This window comes from Protopterus annectens, chromosome 6.part1 (genome assembly GCF_019279795.1).
Source record: "Protopterus annectens isolate FY-2018-M chromosome 6.part1, PAN1.0, whole genome shotgun sequence".
NCBI lineage: Eukaryota > Metazoa > Chordata > Ceratodontiformes > Protopteridae > Protopterus > Protopterus annectens.
This window is the reverse complement of record NC_056738.1, coordinates 120,335,151-120,351,571: the sequence shown is the minus strand read 5'-3', so window position 1 is coordinate 120,351,571 and position 16,421 is coordinate 120,335,151. Positions and strand designations below refer to the sequence as shown.

Here is a 16,421-nt window from a genome sequence, read left to right as displayed (position 1 = left end):
CGTAGGACTCCTGGTTAATCCCCTTCCTCACAAACAGGACTCAGAGGGTAAAATGGCATCCTTTTTTCTCCCAATTCCTACTAGAGTTCCTCAAGGTCTGTCACTGGCCTCTTACTGTTTAACATCTTCATCAGTGGCTTGCCTCTACATTCTAGTAACTCCCCCATCATTCAATATGCAGATGACTCTACAATCATCTGCACTGCGAAAACAGTTCATACGCTTCAAACTATCACTCAATATGCATTGTCATCAGTAGATACTTGGCTCAAAAATTCAAATCTTGTTCTTAATGCCAAGAAAATCAAACTCTTGTTCTTCGCTCCAAATTTCAATATAACACCAAAACCAACTTCTCTCATATCTCTTTAAATGGCACAACATTTAAATCATCTCCCAAACCAAACTATTTGGATTAATGATCAATGATAAGATGAAATCTGATGTTCTTACTCTAAAATTGACTAAAAAAAATCATAAATGGTTATGCTCTACAGTGCCAAGCAATACCTTATTAACTATACTAGGAAACAAAGTCGCAGCCTTTCTACTCCCTGCTCTCTCATATGCAGCATCTACTCTTACCAACCCACATTTGACCCAGTCTCAAAACATGAATAAACATTTAACAAAACTTCCAAATTTCCCACCAACTCTTCCACCCACACTCATCACTGTAATGCATTCAAACAACTTAAGCACAAAAAAAAATTTCCTCTGTTTGATAAAGGCCCATCTCTTACCCCATCTTCATCATGTATTCCCCTCCTCAGGCTCTTAGATCTTCTCTACACCATATCCTCAGACAATACCTTGCACAACAAGATTCCTTACTCACATTGGAATTCTGTTCCATTATCAGTCTGTGAAATCACAGGCCCCATTCTATTTAAAACTTACCTAAAATCATAACTCGTCTTCAGCTAGATTTGTCAGTGTCCATCCCTACCAGGATAATTTTTTCAAACACCAAGCTACTTGTCATTCTCCACCCAGTCCTTCACTTTCCCCTGCTACCACTATTTTATAACAGTAATTTCACCATAGCACTCTCCATCTCTTTTTGATCCCTTACACTATCCTCTCCCCTCTACTCATTCATTTTCTCTTTACTGTCCTTCAACCTCTCCTTCCTCATCTGTATTAATAGTTACTATAATAGTCCAAAACTACTACTCCTTTACTTCACCCAACCAACACCTGCAATCTCCCCATCTTATAAATACCCCTTCCTGTAATATTTATAGGTACTAATGATTTCCTTTTGATCTAAGAATTAAAACCGTCTTTAGTATATGTAATAACAGACACTCCAAACCATACTCATCTTGTGTCCATCACTCTCTCCCTCCTTCCCTTCTCCTTTTCATTCCTCTAAATCTGCTTTTAAAACCCTGGTCTTACTCAATCAAACTTCTTCCCTTCTCTTATTCTTCTCTCATTTAACAGCATATATTCTTTCAAATTCTGAAATGCATGTCACTCTACAGATCTACATTATTGAGAAATACGTCCTGGGATTCATTAACACCTATACTAAGTATATACCATTCTGAGTGAAAAGGCAACACAAGCATAACTCACATTTTCATCCTCACAGTTTTAGTTTTCCTACTGATTTTCTTGCAGCCTTAAATATTGAGGGGATTTCATAAAGGTTACCACAAAGTGTAGACTACATTTACACTTAGTGTAATCTTTCTGAGTCACTAAAAAGCACAAAAAATGTAACAGGGAAGTTCTTGAATACAGAATGTGCACACTTAGTGTAGGCATTAATGAATCTGGCCCATGTTCTATTTCTTAAATAAATCTTACATTTAAAAATGTTACAGTATATTATGTTTTTTTCTTCTCTGTTACTGTTGATCAGTTTGTAATGTATAATTTCAAGTACGCCTATTACTTTTGCTTAATTTCTAAACTGTAATTTTGAAAAAATCTACTAGAACTTTTCTCCTCATGCTTCCGCTGAAAATGGACAATGGACTTTTTACACAGCAGAACTTTTCCCATAAAAAAATGCAAATGAACAAATAAGTAATAAATAAATAAATAATACTGTGAGAAGTAGCTTATGTTCATAAGAATTAATTTTCTAATCCAGTAAAGCATATGTGCCTTAGCCTTATCATACTATACAACAGCTAGCAAGCTAGTAGTGCTTTGTAAAATATCAACTCACTGACTATTGTTTAATGCAGTAAGGGGTAAGACAAATTTCCTCCATTGCAAAAAAAAAGCTACTCTCCATGAAATCACTATCAAAGAATAAATAACATGGAAACCAACTGTGTCACTGCCCCCTCCCCCCAAAAAAATATTTTGCTGTTAACATCCCCCCCACACACACATACACACACACACACACACACACACACACACACACACACACACACATATACCTACCATTAGGGTGTTTCACTCTCTACACACCCTTACTTATAATGCTAACACAGTGTTCACACAATCTAAGGGGAAAAGATAACCACTTTGCAAGTACAAAATCTATTCCGGATCCATATTTGCAACCCTTGTTCCAGCAAAAACTATTTGTACAATAAACTCAGAAGTAAATTACACACATCTAAATTCCAACAAAAAAAGTCAAATTTATCAAAATACAAATTGGGGATAAGGGTTTCTTTTTGTGTTTTTGCCAGTGAATGTGTTTTTTCAGGGTTAATTATTCAGTGACAATGGTTTCAGTGAAATAACATGATCCTTTACAATTTCAGTATTCATTCTAATGCACTTTCTCCATTTTCTCATAAAAAAAAAAAAAAAAAAAAAAACTATAATACTATAACATTAACAATCACATCAGACTACAGTGATCCAGTTGCTGTTCAGCATTTTCTCTGTAAAGGACACAGACTTTCAAACAGCTGTATTACTTTCAGTCTTTAAGGGCATGCAGGCTTCACATTACAGCAGCTTTCTGTATTATTTATGGCAGACTTACAGAAGCTTTTTACTTAAGGAGGTATGTGACTTTTCAAACTAACGACATGCAGGCTTCACATAACGGCCGCTTTCTGTGTGTTATTTAATGGCAGACTAGCAGTGGCAGAAGCTTTGTAGTTAAAGGAGGTGTGTGACTTTTCAAATAGCTGTGTTACTTTCAGTCTTTAAGGGCATACAGGCTTCACACATTACAGCAGCTTTCTGTGTTATTTAATGGCAGACTTGCAGAAGCTTTCTACTTAATGGAAGCTTCCTGTGTGAGCTTCACATAATGGCAGCTTTTTTTGCTTTAGTCTGTTCCTCTTAAAATTAGTGTTTTTTGGCAAATCAGTGAGAACTGAATTCACTAACTAATGATAGCCATTTAAGTTTCAGCCTGCCTATCTTTCATTAAATACAAGCAATGTTTAAAATGTGTCCCCGGTTTTGGCCCTTTGCCCCCCCAAACCCCGCAATAAATGTTGGCTTTTTCCAAATTTCTTGTGCTGCATAGCTCTTCAGGGAGAGAAAAGTTTAGTGCTGCTTAAGTTATACCAAGCCTATTTGTATTAGTAGCACAGCAGGCAAAATACTTGCTTTTGATGCAGAAGGCTATGGGTTCTACTCTCATAATATGTAGATGGATTGCTGATAATGTATGGTGTCATACTTTTAAGGAGGGGGTAAAAAAATGCTGTAGTCCTGAGAATGTCCTTTTTGGCAGAGATACTTAGTAACTATGAACCTGCTATCAGTTTGCCATCCATTCCCTATTACAATACTAGCTTATTTTTTTTTTTATGTAACATAGGCAATTTATTCATCAAGGGCACCAACAGGCACTTTATATTTCATTGCTTCATCTAAAAATAAAGTTATTTGCTAGCAGCAACCTCTTTAGTTACAGATCTCTGTAATGTGTTATATTTAGATGACTTTTACTTTTGCAGAAGTAGTTCTGGGGTTATATTTTGGTTATCCTTCAGTTTGCATTTGAAAGTTGGTATCCCACAATTCCATTGGAGTAGGCAGGGTTACATAGTTATGTATGCAAATTTTATGTTAATCAGCTTACAGATTTGTACCTATTTTCACAAGCCATTGTCCAGATTTTTGATGTTTCTAGGTTGAGAGGTATGGGCACAGTCTACTTTTTTTTTTGGAAGAGGGGCTATCCACCCTATTGGATTAATGTTGATAGAGCAACAACACTTTTGCTGAATCCCATTTTAGCAAGAATATTGCTCCAAAATCACTTCCGATGAACCTCTAAGCAATTTGTTTCCCATATTGGGGGATGCAACCACACATACTGAACTTGTATATCTTCTCCAAGATCACACAACATTTGAAAAAAGGGAATTCTATACTCTCTCTGAAAGTGATTATAGTGAAATATTTTTCTAGCGAAAGTGGTGTCACCAGAATGACACAGTCCCATACCACCATGCCTTACTAGCATATTTAGTTATGAATGACATGCATGGTAACTCAGCAGAATGCAAATGATCATATAAGTCCTTTTGTGAATCACTGATTTACATGTAGTTAATAAGTGTCATAACTATCTGTTTCAGTTGTATATATGAGTATTGTTCATTTCAGCAGTGAGGGACCCGTCACTGGAGATTGATACCCTAGGTAAGAGCTCACTGGTTTACAGCTGAAGACTGGCACATCAGAAAGATAGTCTAGACACAAGCATGCTATTTACAGTAGAGCTGGGATATCTTCTGTGGTTCTTTTTTTCATGATTCCAAATCAAGTAAACAAACAAACAAACACAAATTAAATAGTGATTTTATTTTAGTAATTCTATTTCAGAAGAGATACCTTGGACTTCATCATTATTTACTTTTGGAAATAATGGAACATGTGTGACATGATCTCATTTCCACTGTGGACCTCATCTCAACATGCTAGCTGGTTGTCATGAAAATTATACAACTTCCTGTTGGTTTAGATGCAGCCTGCTCTACATCCCAACTAATCTCACTGATGAAAACATGGACCGAGGGTGTATGCAATGCAGCATGAGCAGTACATTCTACCTAAACTTCTTCTGCCTGACGTAATGTCCAGGCTTCCTACTTGTATTAAATATACATTGGTAATGCTTGTTTGGCAGGGTCATCCTCTCCCTTATAATACCCATTCTGAAATGGTTGTTACTGAAAATAATCCTACTTTTCTACCTTATCTACCACTCACATCTGCTGGAACTACTTGGCATCACTGTGGTACTTCAAGCAAGAAAAAAATAGTCTCCACACCGTCAAAAAAGTTTAATAAAATGACAAAGCTTTCAGATACAAACTATCCTTCTTCAGTGTCTTACATACAAATACATAAAAACAGCATTTTTAAATACAACTAATTGCACTTCATGACACAGTCAACCTATCAAAAAACATCAATTAAAATCTATAACTGGTTTTCTTAAAGAAAACCATCCAAAAGATGTACTACATCAAAAACACTAAAATGTCTGCATATAATACACACATAGGACACTAATTTTTCTGTACTCTTCGTTGTTTGGCAGCTTGTGCGTTCTCTTTGTGTCTCTGAGCGGTTTCTTCCTCCTCCTAAAATATATGCTGAGTGCTTTCACCTTAAACTCACCAAAAAATGTGGTTATGGGGAGCAGCAAAGACTCTAGATGGTGTACGACATGGGGAAGTGTTGCATAAACCAACTGCTTTGGGCATTAACTGTGATGAGCAGTATTCCCTTGACAGAAGAATATGAATCACAGACTATGCGCCATGTCAGGGTTAGCCACTTGACAGTGCAACAGTTGGCTCTAGGGGATTCAGTCATGATGACATGGAACACATATGTGGCATAAATGTTAAGTATGTATATGTAAACCAAACTGAATCAGGTCACCTAGAGTTTTATTCAAACTCATTTTTATGTCAGTTTGCACACTGACTCTGGCTTCATCAAAGCAATGTTGAGTTCATCAATTTCATTGGGTGTATTGACAATGTTTGCTTATGTGTGCATACATTGTTTTATTTATTATCATTAAGTCATTTATTGTAATTTTATTTCTTGACGTTGCTTTGCTGACAACAGGCTCTAGTGTAATTGGCACTTTCTTCAAATGTGCAAAGGCTTGAAGTTTACAATATATAATAAAAGGTGATGTGAGGTTAACACCCCCAGTAATATCCTTTTGTAGTATATTATTTTGATGTCAATTTGTGCAGACTTCGGTTTCAGTGAAGCAATGTTGAGGCCATTTATTATGATGAAGGTAATGAGGAAGATTGTTTATGATATGCAATAAATATATTTCTAACAAATATGTTACATTTGCTTGACAACAGATGGAAACAATAGGACAATCTAGTTTGCCCTTTTCACTGCTTAACATTCTACCTCCTCTCCATTATTACCTTCTACCTTTCCTGTTTTTCACCATCACATACCCTCTTAAATACCTCTATGGATTTCCTCTCAATGACTCATTCTAACAGTCCACAACCATCTTTGTTAAAAGGCACTTTCCAAGATATGGGAAGCAGCTAGTCCCCAGAATCTGCTGTTTGTGCCCTTTTCTTCTCCCTCTGTCATTCCTGATCAACATGAACCCTCACTCTATGAGAAGATCCTGTGGACAGATATGTCCATCCTCAAATCCCATCTCTACTGGTCTTAAGAAAGAATAGCTCTAGCTTCTTGTCTTCTGGCTGCATTTCTTCCCTTCCCTTCCATACATGCATCATTTTGCTACACCTCCTGTGAATTCCTTCCAACAGTCTGTTTTTCTTTCTTACATGGTTTTCTGAACTACATGTACTAATCAAGCTGTGGTCTGACCATGGCCCTGTTCAGTGGAAGCATAACCTCTTTGCTTGAGGAATCTGTACCCTTGAGAATGCAACCCAGGATTCTATTTTGCTTCTGCCTCTGCCCTTTTATTGTGCTCATGGTGAACCAGTATAGAGGTGACTGACATCCAAAGATCATTTTCTTGCTCTCTTGACATCAGTTCTATTCCTCTCAGGCTAAGAGTCCCAGCTGATACTTCATACCAGGAATGCTGGGGCCTAAGTACAGTAGCTTGCATTTGCTTCTACTGAACCTCACCTGCCAGTTTTCTTGGCCTATATAAATCCCTCATTATACTCTCTCTTCCACCCTCCACCTCTGTACCTGTCCTTGTGTCATCAGCAAAGAGGCTGATCCTAGTCTTCATTCTTTCAGGCAAACACATTGAAGAGTATTGGGCCCAAGATAAATTCTTCTAGTACCGCACAACAGACATTCCTGACATCGCCCTGCTCACCACAACCATTGGTTTCCTAACTTTCAACCATACAACTATCCATTTTCGTAGTCTTAGTCCTTCTACCATCCTTCTGGTTTTTCTATCAGCCTCCTGTGTGGGATAGAGTCAAATGCCTTCATGAAGTTCAGGTAGATTATGTCTACTGGTAGTTAGGACTCAGTTATGTCTACCTGTGACCTAGTCGTAAAACTGGATCACATTTGATTGAAATCTCTTTCTGGCCATGAACCCATATTGCTTGCTGTTCTGGAAGTTATACAACTCTGGATTTCCTAGATGACTTTCCCTCCCAGGTTTTGTTAACAGGTCTGCAATGCCTTGGACTTTTTTCTCTCCTTCCTTGTAGGTGTGTACAACTAAACTGCTTCTTTCTAGTCCTCTGGAAATTTTCTACTAGCCAGTGATCTGTTGAAGATCTCATTCAGGAGGTCTGACATCATTCTTATCATATTTCTGAGGACTCTGACAGCCATCTGATCTTTGTGCTAAGTTGTCCCCTAACAGGAACAATTTCCCTTATATTCTCTTTACTCTCTCTTCTTTTGCTTGTCCACTGTTTTCCCATTTAGTAATGCCTCCCATCCAGTGCAGTATCATCCCCTTGCTTTACTTTGGAAATACTGATGTAAAGTATTCATTCATCACCTCTACTTCCTCCCAGTCATCTATAACCTCTATCCCATATTTAATTAGTCTGGTCATTTCTGTTTCTGCTATGTACTTGTAAAAAGCCCTTGTTTTTGTTCTTAATCCATTCTGCTTACTCCCTTTCAAATGCACCCTTTACAGCCCTTACCATCTTTGTGGGCTTTTTGTTAGCCTCCTTGTACTACTACCTCTTTACCCCCTCTTTTCCACCCCTGTGTCCAGTTTTTAGCTTTGTGTTCTGATGAGGCCAAATACTTTATCTTTATGTCTTTTGTTTCTTTTTCTTATCATCTTGTCCATAGTCCTCTTATTTCTGATTCATTCCACTATTTGTTTAGTCCCTCAGTTCATTTCCAGTATCCTGACAAATCCATGAATATCTTCTGAACACAGCATAATACTGTCTTCTAAAATTGAACACAAATTGTATTTAATATTTTATTTTTACCCTCTCTCTACTCTAAGCTGCATCTTGGTAAGGTCTCTGTTGGCTAATGGTGTCGCAACTGGATATCCATGGAACCCCCTGCAATAGTTACGACCAAATCCAAAAGGCTGTCCTTTTTAGTATAGTCCTACATCAATCATGGTCAAAGACAACCAACTCTAATTCCCTCTCTATCCTGGAACTTGGAATCTCACAGTCTAATCATGTCAGATTCAGATCCCCATGAGAATTACCTTCTTCTTCCTATTCTTCTAATTTATTCTTTCCTCCAGTTTCTCATCTTCCTTTCTGTGTGTGCCAACCGGATGATACACTGTATCAATTTATCAGTGCTCTCCCTTCTTCTACTTTATCTGTCATGGCACTTTTCCTAGTCTGTAACCCTGACTGCAACCTTTGACTCATTTGTGGTTTGGTGTTCTTTTTCCAATGTTCTGTTTTCTAGACTGCTACACCACCCCTTTCTGTTATTACTGGACAGCCTATACCTAAACACCTCCATGCCCCCTCCCTTACATTGTCATTGGCCTATGCTTCTGTAATATCTGTGGTATCCACTGTCCCCTCTTCATATCACTGTTGTCAGCTCCTACATCATCCAACTCAGACTTTTTACCCTGCACAGTGAGACTACCAAGGCAATAACTGAGTCTCCCTTGTTTATTCCTCTGGTACGTTTTGCATCTCTTTTTAGCTTCTGTCTACTACTTACAACTACCACTACTCTTCCATATGAAGAAAACAGTAGCGAACATATGTGAATAGAGCTTCTTTATCATATATAAAACTATTTGTAAGTACAGCTAAATGTCTTATGCATTGTTTTGTCTTTAGAAGGAATGCCTTTTTAATTACTAACTAAAGTAAGTTTAAATGAAATTAGGAATAAATGTATACAGTATACAGTTTTGCCAGTACTTAGAATATGTAGAGCATTTACCATACTGGTTTTGAAATAAACTGTATAAGCAAGACTCACCTTATGACTTCTCAAAAAGGGCATCCAAAGGTTCTCAGCCAACTCGTGACGGTATCTCTTTGAAAATGAACCAGCATAAGAAACGAAAGCTGCTGTCAGCACTACGTCTCCACATAGTGTTTTCTCCTGTTCACGATACTGTGCTACTTTCTGAGCCCATCTAACATTTTCTGACTATAAGGAAAAAAGACTATTAGAAACATGTTTATAATTTGTTCCTACGCTAAAATGTATTCATGTGCCAGTTCAGACGTTAAACTTGATGCTACAGTTTTATATATATGTTTTGACTTTTTTCGTCTTCATATATATTACTACATGCTTCTTACTTATGCAATTGTTTTGTAATATTAGTGAGTGCACACAAGAAACATGTTACATTTGTTGAAGAACAGTCTGTATGTTGCAATAGATATGAAATATTCTCCTTTAGATTCAGACAGCCTGAACAGAGAATTGTGTCTAGACTTCTGCCATTTTTAAGCAGGTAAGTACAGTGCAATATGCTGCTGCTATATTCAATTACAGCAATTATGTGCAAAGGTAGGCCATGACAAACTATTGCCAGTATTACTCTTTTTTTATACTTAACTGTATATCTCAGATACCTTATCTCAGGCTGAAAGTTAATCTATCTACTTCACACATGCTTTCTAGACTTAACAGCTGTTTTCCCTCCTTTTTTCATATGATAATATTTTAAAACAGCTATTTAAAAATAATGTACTTTTCAGCACCCCGAAAGCAATAGCTGATCAACAATTCTACTGCATGTATTTCCAGTATATCACTCTAGTAGAATATGATGAACAACCTGTTTTAATGAGGATACATTAACACCAAAGTATACATTCAAAGGAAATAATACAACTTAGATATTACTGACAGGATTTCTGACACCATAGGTTCATAGGTTCATAGCTTGGTACTAGGCTATCAGCCCTAGGGCCTATACATGCCTAGCCATAACAATTCCCTGGTTATTTCTTCCCACACTATTTACTTCCCTGGACCCCTGTCTAGCAGGGTGACTGACGTGATCCCCAGGGTGAATTTCCTTTCTCCCATCCAATCGTTAAGGTTCCTTTTGAAGAGGGCCAAAGAGGCACTCTGCTTGACATGTATGGGCAATCTATTCCAGAGTCTGGGGAGTCTTTGGGTCAGGAACCTATCCCTCCAGCATGTTTTGTTTATTGTGATGACAAGGTTTAGATCTCTGGAGCATGTGGCTCTGTTGGATTGGGATTTCTTTAAGTGTAGCATGTCCAACAGCTCTGGGTTTGACATGGCCTTGTATGTTAAGCAGAGATCGCCTCTGAGTAGACGATATGTGACAGAGTATAGCAGGAGGTTTTTAAGGTGGTCAGCATAGGGCATCTGCTTTAGGCCTGTGATTCTTTTAGTGAAGTATTTCTGCAGCCTTTCCAGTTGTTGCAGATGTCTTGAGAGGTACATACCAAACGGGGCATTGTATTCTATAATGGGTCTAATGAGGGATGAGTACAATGGGACAATGACCTCCTTTTTTCTGGATGAAAAGCCCTTAGTGATGAGATGTGCCACTTAGAAGGATTTCCTGACTGTTGTGGCGATGTGGTTATCGAAGGTGAGACCAATGTCCACCTGTGTCCCTAAGTCTCTTATCACACTTTCGGTGTTTAGTGCACTGCCACCTATATGGTAATTCATGGATACATGTTTTTTCCCAAAGGGGATAACTATAAATTTATTGGCATTGAGCTTGAGCCCATGGCTCTGGCACAAAGCATCTGTTTCTGTAAGGCCCTTTTGTAGACTATCCACATCATTTGGGGATTCAATAATGGCTCCCAGTTTGCAGTCATCTGCGAACTTTGTTAGCCAGAGTCCTTTAGTGTTGGCCTGTACTTCAGAGAAGTAGATGCCAAACAAGAGCGGTCCCAGGACTGAACCCTGAGGTACTCCACTTGTCACTTGTCTGGAGCTGGATTTGGAGTCGGCTACTTTTACAGTGTGGGTTCTATCAGTAAGCCAGTTAGCAACCCATTGGGTGACATAGGGATTAATGCCCAGTGTATTAAGTTTATCTATGATTCCAGAGTGGGGGATGGTGTCAAAGGACTTGGAAAGGTCTAGATAGGCTGTGTGGACCACCTTACCCTTGTCCATGGCTCTGGAGACTGATTTGAAGAAGTTAATCAGGTTCAGGAGACAAGATCGGCCCTTTACAAACCCAAACTGGGTGGGGTCCAGTGTTTGAAGGTTGCCAATCTTTTTGTTTATAAGCTCCATGATAATACGCTCCATGGCCTTGCAGATAAGGCTTGACAGACTGATGGGATGGTAGTTTCCGGGATCCAAGGTGGATCCCCCCCTTGTGGTGTGGGATAACTGTAGCTCTGCTTCACTCAGTGGGCACGAAACCTGAGGTGAGGCTATGATTAAACATGACACTTAGGTGAGGTGCCAGTTCATATTGTAGTTCATGTAGTACACAGCTCGGGATGTCATCTGGTCCCATGGATGCTGTATTCTTAGCTTTGGAGAGTGCGTTTTTTACCTGTGTGGCTGTTATTACCGGAATTTGGCAATCTTCCGGTATTCAAATGGGCCATTTAGGGGGAAGAGGGGGGTGAAGCTGGCACTGAATTGATCTGCCAGGATATTGGCAATATCCTTGGGATCAGTATATTTAAAGCCATTCTGTTTTAGCTCAGAGCAGATCTGAGCATTGCCATTTAGATTCTTGACATAGTTATAGAATGCCTTGTGGTTGTCTTTGGAATCTTTGGCAATTTTATTTTCGTAACTAGCTTTGACGGATTTTATGAGGGATCTCAGTTTCTTACTGAGGCTGGTAAGGGAGGTTTTTGCATCCTGGGATTTTCCTCTTTTCTGCAACAGTTTCTTCCTTTTGTTGTAAAGTTTGTTTATGGCAGGGGACCACCAGATTGGTTTCCTTTTTTTGGATGAGAGCATCTTGGTTCTATTTGGGATGGCACAATTCATGCATGAGTGGATGTGCTCATACAGTGCCTTAGTGTAGGATTCAGCAGTTGAACTTTCAGTTCCCATTTGCATGTATTTCTTGTGCATAAACGGAATTTAAAGGTCCAAAATGGCTGCATATTTTAGAACACAATGTATATACCAGCAACGGGGCAAAGTTAGAAGACAAAAAGGGGGAGTAGTCAGAGAAAATAGAGCTTCTCACCAATTCAGTACCTCAAGGAGTCTTCAATGCAACAGTAAATAATAGCAGGGCTTATATCTTACCTGACCTGTATGTTATCTGGCCTGAAATTTCAAAATCAGCAGTTTTCTTTCTTGTAGAGACCATTTCATACTAAAATTCACTGATGTAGGTATGTATGTATGTATGTATGTGCCTCCTTTTCATAATCCACAATGCTGCATGTGATGACCCTCCACCTCTGGGACAGTAATCAAGGATCCTTAATCCTCACCACTGGCACCACTGAGGGACGTTCACAAGGAGGATAACAGGTTTATACACAGTATCTCCAGATACAGCTCTCTGTATCAAGTACAAGTTTCCCTTAAGAGTACATGGGGAACACAGTCCGGGGACAGTTTCACTGCCTTTCTCCAGATCCCAGTCCAATAAGACTCCCCACTGGCACAGCTATAGAGCTGAGATTTCAGCTGAGTCTCCAAGCTAAGACCTCCATCACCCTCTCTGTCCAACCAGGGCTTCGTGTCCCTGCTCAAGTAGTTGACACACATCCTCTCTTGGAAATTTGATTTACACACACACACACACGCACACACACACACACACACACACACACACACACACACACACACACACACACACACACACACACACACACACACACACATACACACACACACACACACACACACACACACCTGGGAAAGGCTGACACAGGTTTACTAGCTATGTTAACTTTTGCCCAGACTATAAGGTAGTTATGACTGCCCATAGACACTCCTGCCAGCTACTTTAAAGCTCTTGCAAGGGTATCCAATATACTGAGTGAAATTAATATTAATACAAATAGTAGTTTAATCAAAATCAAGGCAACATCTCTACAAAGATCAGCCACAATGAAAGGTTTAAATATATTTAATAATAAATAATAAAAGAACAAGAAAATACTAAGTAGATATTCACAGTGACATCAGAGTTCAAAATCACAGGAAATACTTAAAATAACATTGGACAGGCTCATACAAATAAAGAAAAGCAATATCTAAACTAAACTTCACAATATTCTTCTCTGAATCTAAGAGAATTATATTATTCCCTGCTTACTTTAATAGAGCAAGGCAGATAATGTGGTGAATGGTCTTCCTTGTCTTCAGGCACAAGACAGAATACAGAATGCTCAGTCTCACTAAGAGACCTCTCAAAATAACATCTAAATATTACTTCTGGGATACTTTGCAGAATGACATCACGTCTGGTCATCTGAAGTCTAGTTCCCATGCAAACCTCATTGCTGGAAGCTGGCAGGATTTAGCAACTACCTGTAAAAATAAACACACAAGAGCTTTTTCTCAAATCTGTGGTAGGTGCTGGAAGTCATAAAACAATTTTATACCTCCACACTTCCAGTGTAGTAATTAGTTCATCCCAAAGACAATGCAGAAAGCTTCCTAGTACAATCTTTGTATCTCTGGCTGCATTGAAACCTGTGAGATAGCATCTTTATGGCATAGCCCGTAAAGTGATTTAATTTCAGATGTATTCCAAAGTTTGCCAGACTGAGGTTAGCCTTCCAGTTTACTCTGTTAAAACATATACATTTAAATAGTTACAATAGTATATATGTACATTTCTGTTCTCTCCAGTAAGGCACACTCTGGATACATTCCAAACACAAGCACTTTACAAATACCTTTTTAACGCAAACATCTGTACAAATCAGTTTGATATACACATGGCATAAAGTTCTAATACATTTGTAACATAAGCATCTTGTATAAATCAGATCGATATTAACAAATGACATATAACTATTTACAAAATTCCAGCTAGCTGTGCTGGCAGTCCTCTTATTGTTACACTGCACATTCCCTTAAGTTGTTTAAGATAAAATTCTTGACAGGGAAGGATGGATAGGACAGACAAATAATTATACTTCTGTGTTATCAAATAAATTAAGTAGTTTTGAATTCAAAATGAAATATAGTATATAAAAATGTAACAGTGTGCGCCGAATTAATTACAAACTATAACTTAAAAGGAAAATTTGTTAAAATCAATAAGCAATGGTAAGGAAATGGCTAAGAATTTACAGTAAATAAATGGCATATAACCAATAAAATACTCCCTTAGTGAGAAAGCCTGGAAATGAGGGACCCAAGAAGAAACTGCTCCTTAGAGAATAGCAGGTATTAAATATGATGTAAAATAATGAAATGATCCTATGAAAATTACTCTGATAAGGCAAACAACATGTTAATGAATTAACAATACTGAAAGCATTAAAAGCTAGAATTGTCTATATCTTACTTTATGGTAGACTCATATTTTCTTCCAAGTCATTAATAAAGAGGTATCTATGTCACGGAAATAACAAAAGTGCATTAAAAAGTTATGTTACAAGAAGCTTAAGTTACTCTTAAAAAAAAAAAAGAAAAGAAAAGAACTTGAAAAAAGCAAAGCAATTCTGTGCCAAATGAAACGTCCTACAATTCTTGTAGGAAAGGAAACATGTGCATCTGTATTTGCTCACAAATAAACTTTTTTTTAATGAAACAAAATACAGTAAACTCTTGGTTAACCACACACATGAGGACTGGTAGATGCCGGATAACTGGAGATTCTGGTTGCTTGAGAGTTACTATTAAAAATACGCCTGACTAATACTGTACCTTTCTGCAACACATGAAAATTGTACTGTATTTCTTCGATTTATTTTTCTGGTTCCTTGAGAGTTCGGGTTGCTTGAGGTATGGTTAACTGAGGGTTACAGTAATTCCAGCCTCTGGATAAGAAATAAAAATAAAAAAGTGTATTTCTAGTTAATGACAGACCATATTGACAATCCAGTCCAGGAAACCCTAAGATGTAATGTATTTTAGTAATTTTTTTGAAATTTTAGAAGGTTTGCAGAGTGTTACAGATGGTGCTATGCTGAGAGTCACTCACACACTGTTAACATATGAGCAACTCTGAAAACCTAAAGAGAACAGCTGAATGTTTGTCAATCAAAATGAGCAGCAAAGCTTGGAGTATTACAGTGTGAAAAAGATGAATACTGTTATCATGGTCATTAGCCCCGGATAATGCCTCGCAAAAAGAAAAGCAGCTATCAATACACCTATAAGAAAACATATATATTTTAAAGGTGTTCAAATGTAAGGTAAAAACAAATAAAATAATGTGCTATGTGCCTCAGCATAAATCACATAACAAGGCAGTATTATGCAAGTGTAATATAAAATGTGGTGGTGACATTGGGCACATGTGGGAGGAAATCAGTGTTCAATGCATGGTATTGCTAGGAGACGGGGGCTGACAGTAAAGACAACATGAGGTATGGGAGAAGCAAGCAGAGGTACACACAGATCAAAATTGAATGGGACAATCTGAAAGAAACTGCACAGAGTAAAAAAGATTATTTTTTGAGGGGTGAGGCCCCATATAGTGACAACAAATGGAAGAAACTGGAAAATAAGGTATATTGTGAAGGGGAAACCTAAGCAAGACGATATAAAGTAGATAGACACAGAGCCAAGGCAAACAAATGTGGCAGTGATACAAATAGACTGGCGAACAATGGGGATCAACATACAAGCACAGATTGCAAAATAAGGAAGAGGACATACAAGCAAACCCAGGCTTGCAAAAAAAAAAAAAAAAATCTTGAAGGAGTGTTTGCAGAATGCAGATGTACTCAATGAGAACTGAAGCACAATATGGAATCCACAATTGCCCACATCACCAAAACTACAACCACATACAACAGATGTTAAATGCTGAAAGAACCATCATTGTTTATGTTATGTGACAGAAACAGGCAACATATGCAAGTGTAAGAATATACCTGTAATAAACACCAATGGACACCATTACAACACAAAATATAAATATGTAGCCATTACTGCATACCATTGTAGGCAAC

General features: G+C 38.0%; 1 protein-coding gene across 1 annotated transcript in view; it reads right to left on the bottom strand.

The window, feature by feature from the left end:
- LOC122805262 (dynein axonemal heavy chain 11-like) overlaps positions 1 to 16,421 on the bottom strand; it is a 4,596,980-nt gene that overhangs the window by 1,040,074 nt on the left and 3,540,485 nt on the right. The window contains exon 60 of the mRNA XM_044075350.1: positions 9,325 to 9,498. Within this exon, the coding sequence (XP_043931285.1) occupies positions 9,325 to 9,498 (174 nt within the window). The remainder of the gene's footprint in view (positions 1 to 9,324; positions 9,499 to 16,421) is intronic.